At 35.2% G+C, this 23,335-nt stretch overlaps 1 protein-coding gene across 9 annotated transcripts in view; it reads right to left on the bottom strand.

Moving 5' to 3' along the window:
* NT5C3A (5'-nucleotidase, cytosolic IIIA) overlaps positions 1 to 23,335 on the bottom strand; it is a 186,841-nt gene that overhangs the window by 81,619 nt on the left and 81,887 nt on the right. For 4 of the 9 annotated variants that reach the window (XM_070726321.1, XM_070726327.1, XM_070726326.1 and 1 more), the window contains 2 exons: positions 19,460 to 19,566; positions 10,775 to 10,873 (listed from right to left, as the gene is read on the bottom strand). In XM_070726321.1, the coding sequence (XP_070582422.1) occupies positions 10,775 to 10,873; positions 19,460 to 19,566 (206 nt within the window). Of the gene's footprint in view, positions 1 to 10,774; positions 10,874 to 19,459; positions 19,635 to 23,335 lie in introns of all 9 variants that reach the window. The other 5 variants (XM_070726324.1, XM_070726330.1, XM_070726323.1 and 2 more) reach the window with 4 other exon arrangements.

The following is a 23,335-nucleotide window of genomic DNA, read 5'->3' as shown; positions in this document are numbered from 1 at the left end:
GATAAGGGAAATAAACAATTTACAATAAAAGCAAAAAAAGAAATTGTGGTAAAATACTTTAAGGAACTATATAAAAGGGAGGACACAGCAGAAGAACAATTGGAAACATATATAAATAAAGCAAACGTAGGAGAGATATCAGAAATAGACAGATCAGTATTAAATTAAAAAATAATCCCGATTGAATTAGAAAATGCAATAATGAAACAGAAAAATAGAAACATGGAAACATAGAGGATTGATGGCAGAAAAAGGCTCATGGTCCATCTAGTCTGCCCTTATACTATTTTTAAAAAAAATATTTTTATTGATTTTCAAAAAGGCAAGGACAAACAACACTAAACATTTAAGGAGCTACCATTACTCCGCTTACCATAGAAGTCTAACTAATACAGAAATATAAAAAATCCTAACTGTAGTCAGATCAAAGCAGAAATGCCATGCATGTAAGTTACATTCTTGTTGAATTCAACTCTATATTTTTAATATTAAACTTATTAATTAAATTTCTTTATATTTTAAAATATTCTATACTTATACAAAAGGAAAAGGGAGAGATTATTAGTAATACTAAAAAAGAAAAAAGAAAGAATATACACTTCTAAGTTAGTTATACTATATACTATTTCATTCTATCTTATAGTTAATTGTTAGTACCATTTTTAAAATTCCACCAGTCATATACTTTATTCCATATTTTATAAAATTCTGTTTCAGTTTGATTATTTAAACGTTTGGTCATCATATCAAGTTCTGCACATTCTATAATTTTTTAAAATACTTCAGTGTCTTTTGGTATTATCTTTTCTTTCCATTTCTGTGCAAATACTATTCTAGCCGCAACCAATATATGTATCATTGAATAATAAGTTTCTTTTTTGTACTTTGTGTTTGAAATACCCAATAAAAAGAATTCAGGAGATTTTTTAATCTTCTCCTTTGTTATTTCATTTATCCAATTCTCTACTTTGTTCCAAAATATTTTTGTCTCAGAACATGTCCACCACGCATGATAACATGTACCAATTTCTTTTTTACATTTCCAACAAATAGGCGATACAGATGGAAACATTTTGAAAATTCTATATGGTGGAAGGTGCCATCTGTAGAACATCTTAATTTGATCTTCTTTAAAGGAAATTGATTTTGTTATTTTCCAATTATACATCCATATCTTTTGTCATGTATCTAAGTTTATCTCTTTGCCTAAAATTTTGCACCAACTAATCATATTGTCTTTCAATATCCAATTCTATAATTTAATAAGTATTTATATACATTTCCAATTATTTTTGCATGATTTTGAAATAATAATTTGCTCAGTACATTATTTTCTTTTTTTAAAATATGAATCTTTACATCTGTTTGATATTTAGAACTGATCTGCATATATTGCCACTAATCTAAGTCGATACCTAAATCATGTAATTCTTGTTTTGTTCTTAATTTAAATTGATTATCTAACAAATCCCTGTATTTCCAAGTCTTACCTGTTTCTTTAAGATTCGGGTGTGTGATAGCTTCAATGGGTGAAACCCATTCTGGCATTACCAAAAAGTGGTTTTTCTTTATTTCATTCCATACTTCTATCAATGCTTTCCTAATAATGTTATTTTTAAAATATGAATGTGTTTTTAATTTATTGTACCATATAAATGCATGCCAACCAACCATCAGATCATGGCCTTCTAGGTTGAACATCCTTTGGTTTTCTAGGGTCAACCAATCTTTTATCCATGTCAAGGCGGTGGCGTGATAATATAATTTCCAGTTTGGGAGACCAAGGTCTCCTCTTTCCTTATGATCTTCTAATGAATTTTGTTTTATTCTTGATTTTTTACCTTGCCAAATAATTTTTTAATTATCTTATTTAATTCAGCAAAAAATTTCGATCCTGGGTTTATTGGGATAACTTGAAAAAGAAACAAAATTTTAGGAAGGATATTCATTTTAATTGTAGAGATTCTTCCTATCAATGATAGTTGTAAATTACTCCATATTTCTAAATCTTTTTTAACATGACTTAATAATTTTAGATAATTATCATTTTTCAGAGATACATCTTTGGAGGTCAAAGCTTTTTTTTGTGATTTTTCATGTTTGATAAATCTCCTAAATACTTTCTTTGTGTTTCAGTCATATTTTTTGTTAATATCTGCGTCTTTTCTTTGTTTATTTTCAATCCTGCAACTTTCCCATATTCTTCAATTGAATTTATTAAGTTTAAAATAGATTTTGTTGGATCCTCCAAAACAAACACCACATCATCTGCGAATGCTTGTGTTTTGTAGGTTTCTTTTTTAATCTTCAATCCTTTTATTTCCTTATCTGCTCTTATTTTTATTAACAAGACCTCTAATATTAAAATAAATAATAGTGGCGATATTGGACAACCTTGTCTTACTCCTCGTTGTATATCTACTTTTTTGGTCTGTTCACCATTTATTATAATTTTAGCTGTTTGTTCTGAATATATAGCGTCTATTATGTTAAAAAACTTTATTCCTACCTCCATCTTATTTAGTTGTACTTTCATAAAGTTCCAATCTACATTATCAAATGCCTTTTTGGCATCCAAAAATATAAGCGCCATTTGCTTTTCTGGATGTTGCTCATAGTATTCTAATGTATTTACTATTATTCTTAAATTATTTTTGATTTGTCTTCCAGGTAAAAATCCATTTTGATCACTATGTATCATATTACTTATAATACTTTTAAGTCTATTAGCAAATATTGATATAAAAATTTTATAATCTACGTTTAATAGTGAAATAGGTCTGTAATTTTCAATTTTTTCTTTTTCCGTGTCAGCTTTATGTATTAAAGTTATTAAAGTTTCTGAACATGTTTTTAGTAGTTTACTTTCTATCAATATTTGATTATATGTCTCAACCATATTTGAGAAAAATATTTCTGTCTCCAATTTATAAAATTCGGCTGGTATTGCATCTGGGCCAGTCTCTTTATTATTATTTTGTTTCTTTATAGATTGTTTTAATTCCATGTCTGTAATAGGTTTATTTAGTCTTTGCTGTTGTGTTTCGGTTAATAGTGGTAACTCTATTTTTTCCAAATATTTGAAAATTGAATCCTCGCTTATTTCTTCTTTCTTATATAATTGTTTATAAAATTCCAATGCTATTTCCTTTTTATCTTCTATTCTATGTTTTGTTGTACCCTTTGAATCTATCAACTTTTTAATAATTCTATTTTCTCTCTCTTTTCTTAATTTATATGCCAACTATCTTCCAGGTTTATTCGCATGTTCAAAATATTCTTGTTTTGCTCTTTTTATCCTTTCTACAATTGGTTCTTGTTCTATTAATCTCAATTTATGCCTTATTAATTCTCTCTGAATTTTTAGCTTGTCATCCTTATCCTCTTTTTGCATTAACATTTCTAGTCTTTTAAGTTCTCCTAGTAATTTTTCATAACATTTTTTCCTCTTTATTTTTTTTGCTACAAATGATATTGTTAACCCGCGTATATATGCTTTAGTTGTGTACCATAGGTTTTGAGGGGTAGTATCAGTATTTTTGTTTATTTTAAGAAAAAACTCTAATTCTTTTTCTATCCATTTTTTATACTCAGGGTCTTTTATTATAGTTCTGTTCGTTGTCCAATTATTTATTTTCCTTTTACCTTTCCAATATATGGATAGGGGGTTGTGATCTGCCCAAGTATTTGTCTCTATTTCTATTTTACTAATTTGTTCCATTATATGGGCAGGGTCCCAGGCATATCAATTCTAGATCAAGTCTTGTGCGGGTTAGAGTAAAAAGTATATTGTTTATCTTTTAAGTGTTGTTCTCGCCATACATCTTTTAATGATAATTCCGTACTCATTTTCCAGAACGTCCCAGGTAAAATTACCTTTTTTTTCTTTTCTTTTCTTTTCTCAGTATAATCCATTTGATCATCTGAAATTGCATTGAAATCCCCTATTATTATCATATTTTCAATTGATAACTCATTAATTTTTTCATGCAGGTCTTTATAGAATTGTTTTTGATTATCATTTGGTGCATAAATTGAGACAATTACAAGAGGTTTTGTTTCTAGATTTAATTGCACTATTAACATCCTTCCATCACTGTCATTATATATTTCTTTAGATTCAATTAATTCGTCAATATACATTGCTACACCTCTTTTCTTTTGATTTGCCAAGCTAGTATATAATTTCCCCAATTTTGAGTTTTTAAGAAGACTTCGTTTTGATTTTTTAATATTTTATTTATTTATTTATTTTATTTATTATTTAGATTTGTATGCCGCCCCTCTCCGAAGACTCGGGGCGGCATACAAATATGAACTTCTTGTAAAATATTTATCTGAGCTTTTTGTTTCATAAGTTTAGTTAATACTTGATTTCTTTTCCTCGGGTTGTTCAATCCATTTACATTAACTGAAAATATTTTCAAATCTTGTGTCATCTTTATTTGTAGTACCTTTTAATTTCTTTTGGTTCTCGAAGTCGGGTTTCCAAAATTAGTTCCTGTGAAGCCTGTGTTTGTTTCTGCTCCACTGCCAGTGATTCTTCCCCTCCGCCACCTGTGGCCCCCATCATGTCATCGCTACTCTTTGGTTCTATCCGAATTTGTTCAATTTTATCCAATCTGCTGCGTGCAAGGAAAGATCTTGCTTGTTCCACGTTTTCTATTTTCACTCTCGTTGATTGCCAAGTTAGAGTCAAACCTTCTGGTACCAACCATCTGAAAACAATGTTCTTTCTGATCAAAATGCTTGTAAGAAAGTAGTATTCTCTTCTACTCTCTCGAACTCTCTTCGGGACTTGTTTGAGGATCGTGATTTCTTTCCCATTACATTGAAAGGTCTCATTTTTTGTCAATCTCAGTATCTCGTCTTTGATAATTCTTCTTGAAAACTTAATATGAACTTCTCTAGGTAAGTTATGGCGTCTTGCATAGCCAGTCTGGACTCGGTAGACTTCATCAATTTCTCTTATCAATTCTGCTGGATCCACCTGCATGATGCCTCTTATGACTTCTGCCATTTTTGCGGATAAATCTTCATCTCTTTCTTCATCAATATTTTGGAACCTCAGACCATGTGACGCGGTTGGTTCTAAGTTGGTTATTGCTGTATCAAAGTCTCTGCGGGCTGCATAGTTGCGATCTTCATATTCTTCCACTCTCTTTCCCATGATTTGAATTTTTCCTTCTGTCACTTGTATTCTTTTTTCATTGTCTTGTAAGTTTTGTTGCATGACTTTTATATTTCCATCCATTTCGGCCACATTTCCTTTGACTTCAGTTAATTCAGTTTTGAGTTCAGCAATTTCTTTTTTAATCTCATCTTTCATCTCCTTCATTTCTTGTCTCATTTCTTGCTTCATTTCTTGTAGATACATTTTCATTTCTTCTTTGTTCGTGTCAAGTTGAGTTTTTGTCTGAGTTTGTGTCGTTTGTACGAGCTCTTGAATGCCTGCTAGTGCCTCTTGAATGGTCTGGAAATTAAGAGTCCATAAGTGGCTTTTCTGTTTCTTTCTCTTTAGCCAGCACTGTAGTTATGGTCCTTTGTTGTAATGGTGATGAAGTTGGAGAAACTTTGGGCGTAGAGGTTGAGGTCGAAGCAGGAGTAGTTGTTTGTTTCCGTGTTGTTGTTGTTGTTGTCACTGAAGACACACTTTGTGCCCTGTAAGAACCTTTCATATTCCAAAATTTCTACTTTATTTAGCAGTTACTTAAATCAATGTCTTAAATATTCTTAATATTTTTAAGTATAAGAGAAAGAAGAAAATTTACTTCTATAGTACTAATAAGCAGAAAAAAGGAAAAAACAGAAAAATATCAATTCAATTCTTTTAATACAATAACTGATTATTTGAGTTGATTAAAAGGAGAGAATAGTGAGAAGAAAAGGGAAGAAAAAAGTAGTTCAGTCCTCTAAAGTCTTAGACTCCTGGAGAGAGGGACCAGGTGGGGAAGGGAAGAAAAGAAAGCTTTTAGCACATAGTTAATTATTAAGAAAGGAAAGAATATAATTCTAATGAAAAAAAATATAAAAATTAAAAAAGAAGGAATAGGTAAAAGAGAAAGAAGGAAAGGGAAAAGAAAAAGAAGGAAAAACCTATTAAAAATTTGTTTAAAAGAAAAGGGAGAGATTTATTTCAAAAAATGTTTCTAATATTCTAAAAGTATAAAAAGGTAGCAGAAAAAATAATCAAAAAATAATAATAATAATCACACTTTGAATTAAAAAAAGAAGAAAAAAAGGAAAAAATATCAAAAATCTAAAAGAAAATATCCAAAAGGCTCTAATAAGTCCAAGTAAACCAAATCTGAGTTATGCTTTAATAAGAATATCCAAAGAATATAAATCCAAAGCCAATGTCCAATATAATTTCCAAATTCAAATAATTATAAAAATAAAATCCAGGTCTCCTTATTTTGTAAAAAGAAAGAAAAAAGGAAAAATATGAAAAATATCCTTATGCCTCTAATATCATGCAAAAAAATAGTCCCACAAAGTCCAAAAAGGAGAAAAATTGAAGAAAGAAAAAAATAAAGGAAAAATTTTTTAAATAGAAAAATGAAATAAGCAGTCCAAAATTTATTCCGAGTAATTATAGCTTCAATATAATTTCATTCAAATAAAGTAATTTCAGTTCAGCTCATAAGTTCATGTATTCAATTCATTAATATATTTTACTTCATCCACTCAGATAATTACCAAATAAGTCTTTAATTTTTATTTAGAAAAAAGGAAAAATCTTATTTATAAAAAAAATGAGTAACAAAAAAGAAAAAATAGAAACACACTATAATCTTAAAATTGAGAAAAAGAGAAAGTTGTACTTAGTTTTAACAAAGACAAGTAGTTCCGGCTAATCTTCTTTTCCGCGTATGGATATCACTTACAGTTTTTTTCCTTTGTTTGTGTTCGCCTTCAGGCTAAAATCTTCTTTTTACGAACTTGCACAAATACCAAGAGATTTCTGTGTGGTGCTGTCAATCTCCTTTATCTGCTGACTTCTCGTTCTATTTTTGAACTTCCGCTATCGGCGACAGCTATGGCTGTGTCCAGGCAGCCGCCTGGGCACAGTTCTCCATTCCTGCAGCTGCGGGGTTATCCCTAGCCCCCGGGGCCGCGGCAATCCATCCCGGGGGATCCAGGAGACTCCGTCCTGGGCCAACCCCTCCAGGTGTCGGCGCAACGCAAAACGGCGTCCTGCAGGATGGAAAAGAAGGCTGCGGAGCCAGAGCTTCGCCTCCGCTCCTCCGACGCGATCGGGCTCCACCCGGAAGTCCTGCCCTTATACTATTTCTTGTATTTTATCTTAGGATGTATATATGTTTATCCCAGGCATGTTTAAATTCAGTTACTGTGGATTTACCAACCACGTCTGCTGGAAGCTTGTTCCAAGCATCTACTACTCTTTCAGTAAAATAATATTTTATCATGTTACTTCTAATCTTTCTCCCAACTAACCTCAGATTGTGCCCCCTTGTTCTTGTGTTCACTTTCCTATTAAAAACACTTCTCTCCTGAACATTATTTAACCTTTTAACATATTTAAATGTTTCGATCATGTCCCCCCTTTCCCTTCTGTTCTCCAGACTATACAGAATGAGTTCATTAAGTCTTTCCTCATACAGTAAAGTAAAGCACTGGGACCGGATGTATACCAAGTGAATTTTACAAGGAACTAAAAGACTCTCTAGATAAAATATTATTAGTTACATATAACGAAGTTTTAGAACAGGGAGTAATACCAAGATCCTGGACAGAAGCACTAGTAAGTTTGATTCTGAAAAACAATTTAGAAAAACAGAGAATACAAAATTATAGGTCCATATCTTTATTTAACATAGACTATAAAATCTTTATGACCATCATGGCAAATAGAATAAAACCAATTTTAAATAGCAGGATACACACAGATCAAAACAGATTTCTACCAGGCAGATACATCAGAAACAATACAAGGACAATGCTGGACATACTAGAATTTTATGAAGCTCACCCAGAGAAAGCTATGGCCCTTATATTTTTAGACGCACAAAAAGCATTTGACAATTTGAGATGGGAATTCATGCATGAATTAATAAAACAAATGAAATTTGGCTCCAAATTTGTTAGAATGATAGAAACTATTTACTATACCCAATCTGCTAGAATTATGATCAATGGAGAACTAACCAAATCATTCCAGATCTGCAAAGGTGTACATCAGGGATGCCCCCTATTACCACTGTTATATATCTTATCCATTGAAACAATGTTAAATCAAATTATGATAAACCCAGAGATTGAAAATCAAAGGGCAGGAATTTAAACTTCAAGCATATGCAGACGATTTAGTTTTTATATTAGAAGACCTGCTGGAAACTGGAAAACATTTAATGAAACAGATAAAGGAATACAGTGATGTGGCAGGATTGAAAATAAACAAAAAACCCAAATTATAATTAAAACATGAATTATAAACAAGACCAAGAATTAAAAAAATCTTTAGAGATACAAATTGTTAAGAAAGTTAAATATTTGGGCATAGTATTAACAAAAAATGTAGTACGGTTAAAGATAATTACAACGCATTAACAAAAAAAGTAGCGGAACAACTAATTAGATGGAATAAACTCCACATCTCTTTAATAGGAAGAATCTCTACAATTAAAATGACGATTCTACCGAAATTCCTTTATCTCTTCTAAACAATACCGATAAAATTAAACCATCAATTCTTTATTAAATTAAATAGAATAATCTCCAAATGTGTATGGGGAGACTTTGAAACATATCACCAAACAACTACTCTACTCTGGATTAAAGATTGGATAGAAATTTAAAAAGAACGTTAATACTGGACGGGCATGATTTATTACGTGGATGGCGCAGATTCCTCTGGAACGAAAAAAACAAAATTCCGACATATTTCAAAAACCACATAATAAGGAATTCATTACTGACGACATGGTTAAAAATTAAAAAAGAACATTATATAAAAATACCAAGGTGGTATTCTAGCATGGAGGCATTAACAAACCCAAACACAACCCAGCTAAAAATAATGGTAAATTATAACCAAATATTAGATGAGGGCAGAAATATTAAATCAAGACAATAATTAATAGAACAAAACATAAATATTGAGTGGTGGCCATATACCCAAATCTACTCGAAATGGCAGAAAGACAAAAAAAACCCTTTGGGATTCAAGATAAACTTTCAAATTTGGATAAATTAATATTAGGAGAAGAAAAGAACGTCATAACAAGAATATACAATTTCCTGATTGAATATAAAATTGAAATAGAGATAGTCAAAGGAAATATGATTAGCTGGGCAAAAAAATGTCGGCCCCAGCATATACCTAGAACAATGGGATACGATCTGGTCCAAAAATTATAAAATGACCAAATTCACTGCATATAAAGAGAATATTTTAGAAATGTTTTATAGGTGGTATCTATCACCATCCAGACTAGCAAAAATTTACCCTAAATTAAAACCGGACTGCTGGAGATGCAGAAATAAAAACGGAACCTTATTCCACATGTGGTGGACATGTCCTGAGATTAAGAAAATTTGGAACAAAACTAAATTATGGATTTATGAAATCACTAAAATAAGACTTAAATTAAAACCAGAGACCTTTCTTTTGGGTATAATAGATCTAAGAATAAAAAAAATATTACCATTTGATCCAACATATAATCACAGCAATCAAACACAAAATTGAAAAAAATAAGATATACCGACAGAGAGAGACATGATAAAAAAATATATGATTGTGTAGAACTAGATAAATTAACACAAGAACTTAAAAATAAAGATGAATTATGCTACTATGATATTTGGAAAGAATTTTATACATGGGTCGATACTAGGAGAAATAATAGCTGTAAATAATGAATATTATACTACTAGATTTTAGAAGTCTTAAAAAACTAAGATATAGAGCTGATTACAACTTGAATTGTTATTAGGTTATTTATATATAGAAATATAATTTAACCGCTGCTGTTATAGGCCGTACAAACATATAAAGAAAGAACTGATTTTGAATTTACAGTTCAGGTGGGGGGAGGGTTAGGGATATGTTTTGTCGTTTTGTGTTTTGTAATTTACAACGTATATGTAAACACACGATAAACTATGTAATGTCTTTTTAAATATTTATATATCCAATTAAAATTTTTTTTGAAAAAAATGTTCACATTTGAGGTGAAATCCGATTTTTTTTAACTACTAGTTATATGGGCGTGGCTTGGTGGGTATGGTATGGTGTGGCTTCGTGAACATGATAGGGAAATGATACTACAAAATCTCCATTCCCACCCCACTCCAGGGATGGGATATTGCAAAATCTCCAGTCCCACCCCACTCTGGGGCCAGCCAGAGGTGGTATTTATAGGTTCTCCAAACTACTCAAAATTTCCATTACTGGTTCTCCAGAACTTGTCAGATTTCACCTCTGGTTCAAATATAAATGGAACCATCTCTTTGAAAAATCATAGTTTTACTCTCTCTCAATGCACACACACACACACAAACTAACATTTGTGTATGAGTGTGTATACACATACATAAGATCAAACACAGCATGAATGACAGAAATATAAGGTTGTCATTAGATAAAATGTACTCCCTGATTTTTTTGGTTCATGCATGATAGTTTACTTAGTAACTATAATCCTGCTTCATACTAGGTTCCAAAGTAAAATAGGAAGCAGCTGATTTGGTATATGATGAAATCAATAAGCATTCCATATTCTTATTTTTTATAATGTTTGTTCTTTACTTGAAGTTTGGAAGCTCCTCCTTTGATGAGACCACAGATAATTTCTTCTACCCTTTCTGGGTCTTTGATGTGGACAGTTTTCTTCTGAAAGTCTGGCATCTGAAAAAAGTAAAAATCTGATATTAATTTTTACACACAAACATTTATCAAGATAAATAAGTGACTCTGATATAAAAAAGTGCTATCATAGAAAATAATGTAAAAACTGATATACAGTACTTTCAAATGGGAAGCATATATACCAAGAGCATATGCACCAAGATAAATTCCTTGTGTGTCCAATCACACTTGGCCAATAAAAAATTCTATTCTATTCTAAATATATTAAAATTTCTGAAAACATTAAACATAATGTTGGTACTGCTGTTACACAATGTACAATTACAATTTCACATGGAAAAATTAAATATAAAAATATTTACAGAAAATTACCATTGATATTTGATTCCACTGATTTATTATTTATCTGTGTAGAAGTCTAAATATTTACATATCCATATATTTTAGTCATATTTTTTTACGTACTATAAATATACCACGTGTTTATGGCATATACAATAACTACTATCAGTATGTTATATTCCTAACAAATAATATGACAGAAAATCAGTAAGTCAAAAAGAAAGAATTTAAATGCTTCAAGCATATCTTCCAAGAAAAATCTTTTCCAGCGCATATCTCTATTATTTACTTCAAACAGGAGTGGCAAACATTAGATCATCAATAGTCATATTGTTGCTATAAGAACATACAGTACATAATGCTTTAATAGTATGATAGGAATATCCTTTGAGGAAGGATGACATATTTCTTGTTTACCAATTAATTAATTTGTTTATTAAATTTGTAATCCTAGACATGTGCTATGACTATAAGTTTAGAAATGTCTGTTGACATAGGTAGCTAGCTGGCTGTAATCATTCCTGCTTTGTTGCATGTAGGAAAAACAGGTACGTAGCTCCAAAGGATCAGTTCTGTATTGCTTGAAAAATATCTTTAGAAGACTTAAGAACATTACCAAAATTGTGTTAACAGTTGTAGAAATTTATTTAGATGATGGATAGATTATAAAAAGTCTATATTAAATGTATATGATGGTTTATATTTGAATTTGTTACAATTTAACAGACCTTAAAAATATTCACAGAAATACAATATTAGTTTTTGCTCCTGAATATTCATGCAGGCTTATCCTGGCATTTTCTTTTTATTATTGTTTATCAGAAATAATGGATAAGAAAGCACACATTTGTTGTTTAGGACCACAATTATGGAATAATCTAAGTAGCATTCATGTAAAACATTATAGTGTAAAAAGAAATTAGAAGGAGATGGGAGAAAAGAGTATTGGCAAAATTCAATGAAAGCTTTAGCACGGAAAATGCCTAATTTTTATTTTTATAGTTTAATAATTCCATCTTCCATTAAACAGTGTTTCAACTGGATACAAATATCTTGCGCAGTAATAATCAATATTTACAACAATATTCATTATATTGATATTGTTTCTCTGATCTTACAATACTCATATTTCCTTCATTTATTTCTAACTTCTGTTTTTATTCTCTAACCATAGATAAAATATTTCCCCTATCATGTAATATTCAGTTTGTTCTTTCACCTTCATTGCAGTGGTATATTTCTAAAAATAACATAGCATAAGATAAACAAGGCTTATGATACAAAAAATTATCATAATAAATCCAAATGCTTAACTATTTCCAAAATTATCTGTCCTTGTATATTTTCTGTGGCATAAATATAGGAAAAAGAACTTATTTTAAGTTATTCTTATAAAAGTAATCTATAAAACTTTGTCTCCCTACATTGGTTTAATAGATTTACAATTTTATCAGTAGACTACATTTTCATAAAATATACCTTGAAGGAAAGCACACAAAGCTGAAACCGTACCAAAATCTCATTTTCTGGTTTAGATTTCTTATTGTCTGAACTTACATAAAGGAAGAGCATGGGAAGAAAATTAATATGCATCTTTTAAATCAAAATTATACTTTTTCTTTCTTTGTTTCTTATTTCAGAGGTTCTTATCTCAGGTAGACAGGTATAATACAGCAGGATTTAGTGGTATAAATCAAGGATCCCACCCTGAAATGTACTTTGATTATAAACGTTGTCAAATATTTTGCTCATATCAGCCTATAAAGTTAGAATAGAGATACAAATGCTAACTTCTTCCGCCCCTCTCCTCCCCAAATTTTCAGGATTTTTGCAACATTCTAGCTCCGGGTAAGATTTAAGCACTGTTATTCATCTCCTCTTTATTTGCTTGTTAACAACTTACAGAAGCTTGGAGATGCCACTTTCCCCACTTTTCTGCTTATGGTCAATAATATTCTTTTTTATTTGGAGTTGAATTCCATGCATGGCCCATTAAATAACTGCATAACCCTAAATTCACCCCATTTTTCTATCAATCCAAATAGGAAATGGTAAGTTTGAAACAGCTGTGTGATCCTAGCATCACTAGCTCATATATAATGTAATTGTTAAATTAGCAATAATGAGCTCCCTTAATTGTGAAATACTAAAATAGAGCAGAGAATATAATTTGTTGAAGGGACAAGATTTTACTTTATTCTCCCTTCCCAAAATTCCTAGAGTCTTAATTCCTAGAGCTTGCTAACAAAAATGGGAGTAGCTGGATATCTGTGCTTTGCTACGAAACTATGTGATCGGGCTTGATAAATTGAGTTAAAGATTGAAAAATTCACTGAGTAGTTATGATTGGGCTTGATATTTTGACACTTTAAAGCTTGAAAATATATGTAGAATGTGTAACTCCTTAGCATCAGAGTGTGTTGATATAGGGCAACTGGCAGTTGGAAAATATTTCTTTTCCGGTGGGGAGGGGGAGTAGAATGTCTAAACTCTCCACCTGTAGGCTGGCTGAGTCACACACTATATATGCCCACACCTGGTTTAGTGAAGGAGTAGCATCAGACGTGTTAATATAAGGTAACTGGCAATTGGAACAGAGTTATTTTCAGGAGGGGAGTAGAATGTCTAAATTCCCAGCCCACAGGCCAAATGAGTCATGTACCGGCCATGCCGATGCCTGGTTTAGTGAAGGAGTAGCATCAGAGCGCATTAATGTAAGGCAACTGGCAGTTGGAACAGAGTACTTTTCAGGTGGGGAAGGGGAATAGTACATCTAACTCTTTAGCATCAGAGTGTATTACTATAATATTGTACAAGAAACACTAATGATATGGGGGGTCGTTTTGAAAAATCCTTTCTTAGCGAGAACCTAGAAGCCAAGAGGAATATACGTGCTAAGTTTCAAGTTTGTAGGTTTTACATTTCTGGAGCTTTTGTGATAAATGAGTGGTATTTGGTTTATATGTAAATTACAACTTCCTGAATTACTTTATTAATTGCTACAATGGTGGCAGAATTCGATAGAAATGAAAAGGTAAAAATTTATAATAATCGGTCTCCTAAATCACTTAGAAAGTAATACCCTGCATTTATATACGAAAACTATATTCTTTAGGTGGTAAAACCACATATTCACATAAAAAGGTAGGATAGTGCATTTTTATTTTTTGTTGAAATTGTTAACTTGCTTGAAAAAATCAGAAGGGATTACTGACAAATTATTGAAATCACATTATTAGGGGGATGGTCAAAACATAATTAAAATTAAAATATTCAGTAATGTATTTAAAAGATCACGAAATCACCCTACAGAAATAGAGTAAATACAACTTTATTATATATAAAAAGAGTAATTAAATGCTGAAAAATGGTCTTGTCCATTTTATAAGGAAACAGAAATTAATTTTGGTTGAAATGTACTATGAAAAATCAAGAATATTTGAATAAACATTTATACACAAAAATAGCAATCAAAAAGTGCCATATGCAGTCTAATTAGAAGGAATCTAATTGTACATCTATATTATTCTTTGATGGATTTTAGCTGCAAGTGTACAATTAAGTATGATCTCACAATAAAAATTTGACAAAACCTCAGCTCTTCAAAGATACTGTTTTGGAGATACTCTGAACATGACTGTAAGGGAAAGACAAACACAGTAGAATATTTATTAACTGATACCTATCTTTATATAAGCCTATGTTACCGATAAAAAAATTCAGACTGCAATTGTCAAGCCTGTAATCTATTTATTCATGTTTATTATTCAAATGAAGAATTGCTATAAAAGTCAATGAAGGACAAGTTATATTTTATATGAAAATTGAATTGTATTTTATTTCTAGTAAATATAATAAAGAAAGACAGTTAGACTTTTCTTCTTTTTTATGAAAAATGTGAATGAAAACACTTTCATATAGAACTTACAACAAAACAGAAAAATGTCAGAATAATGAGACTACACCTTATTAATATAAATATGAAGTAAAATTATTTATATTTGCAACTACATTTCAGAATTCTGGAATGCTGCTAGGTAGCTGAGAAAAAGACGGAATAAAATTGTGCTCCTGACTCTTTTACTAGCAGTTTTATTATAACTGATAGCAGCAAAATAGGAAATAATAAGGAATAAATGAAGGCTTTTTTGGCATATTTCTAAGAACTGCTGGACCATCTTATTTATTTGTTTAATTTCTACCACACTTTTCCCACTATGAACCCTCAACACTCAAACAGACATCATTTTTAGTATCTGCCATATACAGTGGAATCTCGACATACGAGCAGCTCTACTTACGAGCTACTCGAGATAAGAGCTGGGAGGGGAGCGACATTTTTGTTCGCCTCCCGAGCTCACATTCGGGATACGAGCGCCAAGGAGCTGTCTACTGAAGCCGAAAGCTAACTTCCGCGTTCGGCTTCAGGAGACAGCTCCTTGGCGCTCGTATCCCGGGTGTTTTAAAAGGTTGCAGCCGGCCTGGGGGGCTCGGGGGGGTGCTGGCAAGCCCCCCAGGCCGGCCGCAACCTTTTAAAACACGCGCGCCGCTTCGCAGCTGTCTCCTGAAGCCGGAACGCTAACTTCCGCGTTCGGCTTCAGGAGACAGCTGCAAAACGGCGCGCATGTTTTAAAACGTGGCAGCCGGCCTGGGGGGCTCGGGGGGAAGCCCCCGAGCCCCCCAGGCCGGCTGCCACGTTTTAAAACACGCGCGCCGCTTTGCAGCTGTCTTCTGAAGCCGAACGCGGAAGTTAGCGTTCTGACTTACGAGCCTCCTTCCGGAACCAATTAGTCTCGTAAGTCGGGGTTCTACTGTAGACATTTTGCACTGGTTTAAAAAGAAAATGATACAAAGGTAAACAGCTTTTAATCAATGGCTTGCCCTAGTATCCTGTTCAAATTTCAATTGTTCCAGACCTATTGGAAATATTGGAAACCATGGTAATAAGAACAAAGACATTTACTTTTAATAAAGCCTATTTAACTTTTAGATTATATTTTCATCTTTACAGAAATATGATCAGAACCGAAATTTCAGATATATTCAGTTTTCAAATTGATCAAACTCCATAATGTACAGGAAATACAAGTTTCATGTTTATTTATACCAATAACAGAGACCATTAAAAGGTTAAAATTCCTTCATTGATAACATTTGAATATAAAAAAATATAACAAACATCTCATTTAAAAATCTGTCAATCTTTCAATCTATGAAATATCTATAATTTTAACATGATTCAATTTTTACACCAAAACATAGAATGGCAAAAAAAAAAAAGGAATCACCCAATTAGTTTTCATAAGCCTTGGTCATAAACATAGAAGATTGAAGGCAGAAAAAGACCTCATGGTCCATCTAGTCTGCCCTTATACTATTTCCTGTATTTTATCTTAGCATGGATATATGTTTATCTCAGGCATGTTTTTTCAATTTAATTACTGTGGGTTTATCAACCACATCTGCAGCAGGTTTGTTCCAAACATCTACTACCCTTTCAGTAAAATATTTTCTCATGTTTCTTCTAATCTTGCCCCCAACTAACCTCAGATTGTGCCCCCTTGTTCTTGTGTTCACTTTCCTATTAAAAACACTTCTCTCCTGAAACTTATTTAACCCTTTAACATATTTAAATGTTTCGATCATGTCCCCCTTTCCCTTCTGTCCTCCAGACTATACAGATTGAGTTCATTAAGTCTTTCCTGATAAGTTTTATGCTTAAGACCTTCCACCATTTTTGTAGCCTGCCTTTGGACCAGACCTGAACACAGTATTCCAAATGTGGTCTCACCAGTGCTCTATATAGTGGGATCACAATCTCCCTCTTCCTGCTTGTAATACTTCTAGCTATGCAGCCAAGCATTCTACTTGCTTTCCCTACTGCCTGATCGCACTGTTCATCCATTTTGAAACTGTCAGACATCACTACCCCAAATCCTTCTCTTCTGAAGTTTTTGCTAACACAGAACTGCCTATACAATGCTCAGATTGAGGATTCCTTTTGTCCCAGTGCATTATTTTACATTTGGAAACATTAAACTGCAGTTTCCATTGCTTTGACCACTTATCTAGTAAAGCTAAATTTGCCATATTATAAACACCTCCAGGAATATTAACCCTATTGCACTCTTTAGAGTCATCAGCAAATAGGCAAACCTTCCCCTATGTCACTCACAAATATATTTAAAAGAATACGACCCAGAACAGACCCTTGTGGCACACCAGGCTCTGCTCAGAGTACTCGCCATTAACAACAACCCTCTGATATCTACGCTTCAATCTTCACTAACTTATCTATCAGCTCTTTATGTGGAACTGTATCAAAGGCTTTGCTGAAATCCAAATAGGCAATATCCAGGGCACCACCTTCATCCAACACCTTTGTGACATAGTCAAAGAAATCAATGAGATTAGTCTGACATGATTTGCCCTCAGTAAAGCCATGCTGGTTTGGGTCCAATAAGTTACTGGTTTTTAGGTGCTAATTTATCATCTTTTTGAGTAGAGTCTCCATCATTTTAACTGATGTCAAGCTAACTGGCCTGTGGTTACTAGCTTCTTCTCTACTGTCCTTCTTGTGGATACAACACTGGCCATTCTCCAATCATCAGGAACATCTCCTGTTAAAAGGGATTGGTTAAACAAATCAGTCAGGGGGGTAGCAATCACATATCTGAGTTCTTTAAGAACTCTGGGGTGGATGCCATCTGGACTCATTGCCTTATTTGTCTTTAATCGTTCAAGTTCTTCTAAGACATCGGGCTCTGAGATCACTAGAGCTGAATCCCTACAGCTGGAAGCAATACTATATCAACCCATAGTATTATATTGTAAGCTGCCTTCTGAGAAAACTGAACAGAAGTAGCTATTCAAATGGTCAGCGACCTCCTTATTCCCATCAATGTATCTATTATCTCCAGTACTAAGCTTTGTGATGTTGCAGTTTTTCTTCTTCCTATCACTAATATAAACTTGGAAAATTTATATTCTATTAGTTTATATTGAGAATTGTTGTTTAAATGTTTATGTTTGGTAACAAATTAAATTATTTTTGGGAGAAGAATGCAGTTCCATGATCTTAAAATAGCATAAATATTAATTTGCCAATCACAACATATAAGATATATTTTATTTTTTTAAGCTGCTGCAATGGATAGAAATATAATTCAGATTCAGTTGTAAAATCTATGAGTTGCAAACTAATGTAAACTGATCTAATCTAATCTGAAATGGTTTATGTCAGTGATGGTTAACCTTTTTGGTGCCGAGTGCTCAAAGTGCGCCTGAACCCCCCATAATGCAATGTGATTGCCCCTGCGCATGCCCCCTGCCTGTGTGTCCCCTGCATGCATCTCTCCCCCAATGCATGCACAGCTGAGATACAAAGACCAGCTGGCCAGCAGGAAGTGTCTGTGCATTTATATTCTATTAGTTTATATTGAGAATTGTTGTTTAAATGTTTATGTTTGGTAACAAATTAAATTATTTTTGGGAGAAGAATGCAGTTCCATGATCTTAAAATAGCATAAATATTAATTTGCCAATCACAACATATAAGATATATTTTATTTTTTTAAGCTGCTGCAATGGATAGAAATATAATTCAGATTCAGTTGTAAAATCTATGAGTTGCAAACTAATGTAAACTGATCTAATCTAATCTGAAATGGTTTATGTCAGTGATGGTTAACCTTTTTGGTGCCGAGTGCTCAAAGTGCGCCTGAACCCCCCATAATGCAATGTGATTGCCCCTGCGCATGCCCCCTGCCTGCATCTCTCCCCCAATGCATGCACAGCTGAGATACAAAGACCAGCTGGCCAGCAGGAAGTGTCTGTGCATGTCCTGGGACGATGGCTGATGTGCCTGTAGAGAGGACTCTTTGTGCCACCTGTGGTACATGTGCCATAGGTTTGCCATCATGGGTATAGGTTCTCCTTCCAGGTTCTGTTTTATTCAAGGTTTCTTCCAGGTTCTGTTATGTTCAATTTGATTTATTTGATCTATACTATTCTATTCTTCTGGATGAATTTTTTATCATAGACGTCATTATTGAATGAAAGGATACATTTATACCAAAAAGAAAGATGCTTGCTAAGAGTTTTGGATTTTTCTGAAGAAAACTGTCACATTTAAAAGAACTTTTTAGCATATTAACTGACATAACTGAACTCTCTAGATTTTCAACTGTGTATCTTCTATGTACACAAGAATATGCTGAAGTCTAGTAATTTTAGGATAAGAGGCTTGTCCTAATTTTTCTTCATTTTTTTAAAAGAAGGTACCTGTGCGCTGACCTTAAGGCACCCTTGCTTCTTTGATTGTTGAACTTTTCCTACTGCAACTGCACAGGTGGCAAGCAGACTCCAGAAATGCAGGGCTTGCATACAGGCTGCCAATAAAAATCAGGCGAATTGCTTAGGAAATGGTCTGCTATATAATCCAATCTTCAGAATTAGTCTGCATAAACATGGGAAACATACATTTATCTGAATAGCTCCAATTATATGAGTTTTATAAATATTTCAATGGTCCATGCTTTTTAAAACACTACTAGAACAGTCTTATTGTGTTTAGAAACAAATAGAATTTATTTCCAGGAAATTTTCTATTGGAGTACAAAATTAGCTTGTATTCCTACAGTACTATTTTTTTTCTGAAATATAAACCCTATTTAGCACAATATAAATTGTTTCTCTGTTAGGAAGAACAGAACTCTCCTGTATAGTATTCAGAATTTAAGACAAGTTATCAGATAAAGGTAAAAAACAACAGCAGCACAGTATTCATACAGTATTATCTTGAAAACAATACCTCTGTTTACAGTTCACCAAGAGAGTCTTGTGAAAAGAGCAGCTGAAGCACTGAAAATAATGTTTCATGCTCAGTAATTACTAATATAGCAGCAGAAGGTTTGGTTGAGGGAGTTTCCAAAAGTAGCTTGACTAATCCCTGGGCAAAACCCCCCCCCAAAGCATTGCCACGCATATCAGGAAGGCATGACAGCTCAACAATCTATCTTGACAGATTGACAGATGATCTTCTGGGATACTGACAACAGAAGCTCAAACAAAACAGTCTTACAGACAAATAGTGCAGGAAAATAGGGGAGGGTGAGATTGTTATAACACAAGTGATCTGAAATATTAAAGGCAAAAATCTGAATAGTAGTTACAAAATAAACAAAAAATGTAATTTATGAAGAAAAAGAATGTATTTATTTATTTATTAGATTTGTATGCCGCCCCTCTCTGCAGACTCGGGGCGGCTAACAACAATAATAAAACAACATATAACAAATTTAATATTTAAAATAACTTAAAACCCTTATTAAAAACCAAACATACACACAAATATACCATGCATAAATTGTATAGGCCTGGGGGGAAGAAATATCTCAATTCCCCCATGCCTGACGACAGAGGTGGGTTTTAAGGAGCTTACGAAAGGCAAGGAGGGTAGAGGCAACTCTGACCTTTGGGGGGAGCTGATTCCAGAGGCTCGGGGCCGCCACAGAGAAGGCTCTTCCTCTGGGTCCCGCCAAACAACACTACTTAGTCGACGGGACCCGGAGAAGGCCAACTCTGTGGGACCTAACTGGTCACTGGGATTCGTGCGGCAGAAGGCAGTCCCGTAGATATTTTGGTCCGATGCCATGAAGGGCTTTATAGGTCATAACCAACACTTTGAATTGTGACCGGAAACTGATCGGCAACCAATGCAGACTGCATACCTAGGGAAGCTCATGATTGCTCTCGCAGCTGCATTCTGCACGATCTGAAGTTTTCAAACACTTTTCAAAGGTAACCCCATGTAGAGAGCATTAACAGTAGTCGAGCCTCGAGGTGATGAGGGCATGAGTGACTGTGAGCAGTCACTCCCGGTCCAAATAGAGCCACAACTGGTGCACCAGGCAAACCTGGGCAAACGCCCCCCTCGCCACAGCTGAAAGATGTTTCTCTAATGTGAGCTGTGGATTGAGGAGGATGCCCAAGTTGCAGACCCTCTCTGAAGGGGTCAGTGATTCCCCCACCCAGGGTGATGGACGGACAGATGGAATTGTCCCTGGAAGGCAAAACCCATAGCCACTCTGTCTTATCAGGGTGGAGTTTGAGTCTGTTGACACCCATCCAGACCCCAACAGCCTTCAGGCACCAGCACATCACATCCACTGCTTTGTTGACTGGACATGGGGTGGAGATGTACAACTGGGTATCATCCGCATACTGATGATACCTCACCCCATGCCCTTGGATGTTCTCGCCCAACGGTTTCATGTAGATATTAAATAGCAGGGGGGAGAGGAAAGACCCCTGAGGCACCCCACAAGGGAGAGACCTAGAGGTCGACCTCTGACCGCCACTAACACCAACTGCAATCGACTGGAGAGGTAGGAGGAGAACCACTGAAGAACAGTGCCTCCCACTCCAAACCCCTCCAGCCGGCGCAGAAGGATACCATGGTCGACATATCGAAAGCCGCTGAGAGGTCAAGAAGCACCAGGACCTGCCAGAGATCCTGGGCTTGCCAGAGATCATCCATCAACGTGACCAAAGCAGTTTCTGTGCTAAAGCCGGGCCTGAATCCTAACTGCTGAGGGCCTAGATAATCGGCTTCTTCCAAGGGCCACTGGAGCTGGAGCGCCACCACCTTCTTGACAACCTTCCCCATAAAGGGAAGGTTGGAGACTGGCCGACAGTTGTTAAGAATGGCTGGGTCCAGGGAAGGCTTCTTGAGGAGGGGACGCACAAGTGCCTCCTTGTAGGGATCCGGAAAGGACCCCCTCCCCAAAGAAGCATTGACAATCTCCTGGACCCAGCTCCATGTCACCTCCCTGCTGGCCAAGACCAGCCAGGAGGGACATGGATCCAGTAAGCAGGTGGGGGAACTCACAGCTCCAATGGCCTTGTCCACTTCATCAGGTGTCACCAGATCAAACTCTTCCCAGACAGATGGACAGGTACGGGCCCCAATCACCTCGACTGACTCGTTGTCAGTCAACTCTATTATCCAATCGGAGTCGAGGTCCTCCTGGATCCAAGCAATTTTATCAGCGAAAAATGTGTTAAAATCTTCGGCACTACTCTGTAAGAGCTCCCCAACTCCTCCCTGGTTAAGAAGGGAGCGGGTCACCCTAAACAGAGCGGCCGGGCGGGATTCCGCTGATGCAATCAAGGCGGCATGATATGTGCATCTTGCCGCCTTGAGTGCCACTTTGTAAGTCTTAATGTGAGCTCTTACAAGTTTTCGATCGGATTAGGACTGACTCTTCCTCCATCGCTTCTTTAGATGTCTCTTCTGGCGCTTCAACTCCCAGAGTTCCTCGTTGAACCATGGAGCTCTACAGGGTCTAGTACCGCGGAGAGGTCGCAACAGCGTAATCCAGTCAAGAGCCTCCGCAGCAGCCTTGTTCCAGGCTTCAGCAAGAGACTCTGCTGAACTGTGGACGAGTGCATCTGGAATAACCCCAAGCGCCCTCTGAAAGCCCTTTGGGTCCATCAGGCGTCTGGGGCAGAACTACCTAGTTGGCTCTGCCTCCCTGCGGGGGAGGATTGGAGCCAGGAAGTCAAGCCGCAGTAGAAAATGGCCTGACCATAACAAAGGCAACACTTCTAAGCCCCTTAGTCTCATACCATTGCTCAGTTGCTCAGAGAGGAATACCATGTTGGGTGCGTGCCCCCCCTCGTGAGTCAGACCCTGAACTACTTGAGTCAGGTCCATGGCTGTCATGGTGGCCATGAACTCCTGCGCTAGCCCAGAGGTTTCACTAAGCGACAGTAGGTTAAAGTCCAAGACAATAAGTCTGAGGAACCCCACCGCCAGCCCGATTACCTCTGTAGTAGGCAGGTACATGAGTAACAAGCCTACCTGAACCCCTAAGTCCAACTTCACCAGGAGGGACTCACAACCTGCAATCTCTGGAGCAATGAGTCTCCACAGGCAAAGATTCTCCCTGGCTATAATAGCCACTCCTCCCCCCCTTCCCTGGGGTCGAGGCTGGTGCCATACCTGAAACCCAGCTGGGCAAATTTCAGAGAGAGGAACTCCTCCCTCTGGGCCCAGCCAGGTTTCAGTCACACATGCCAGGTCGGCCTCCTCATCCAGGATCAAATCCCGGATGAGGAGAGCTTTATTTACCACCGACCTGGCATTGAGTAGCA

Source organism: Erythrolamprus reginae, chromosome Z (genome assembly GCF_031021105.1).
Source record: "Erythrolamprus reginae isolate rEryReg1 chromosome Z, rEryReg1.hap1, whole genome shotgun sequence".
In the NCBI taxonomy this organism is placed as follows: domain Eukaryota; kingdom Metazoa; phylum Chordata; class Lepidosauria; order Squamata; family Dipsadidae; genus Erythrolamprus; species Erythrolamprus reginae.
This window is presented reverse-complemented; position numbering and strand designations above follow the sequence as displayed.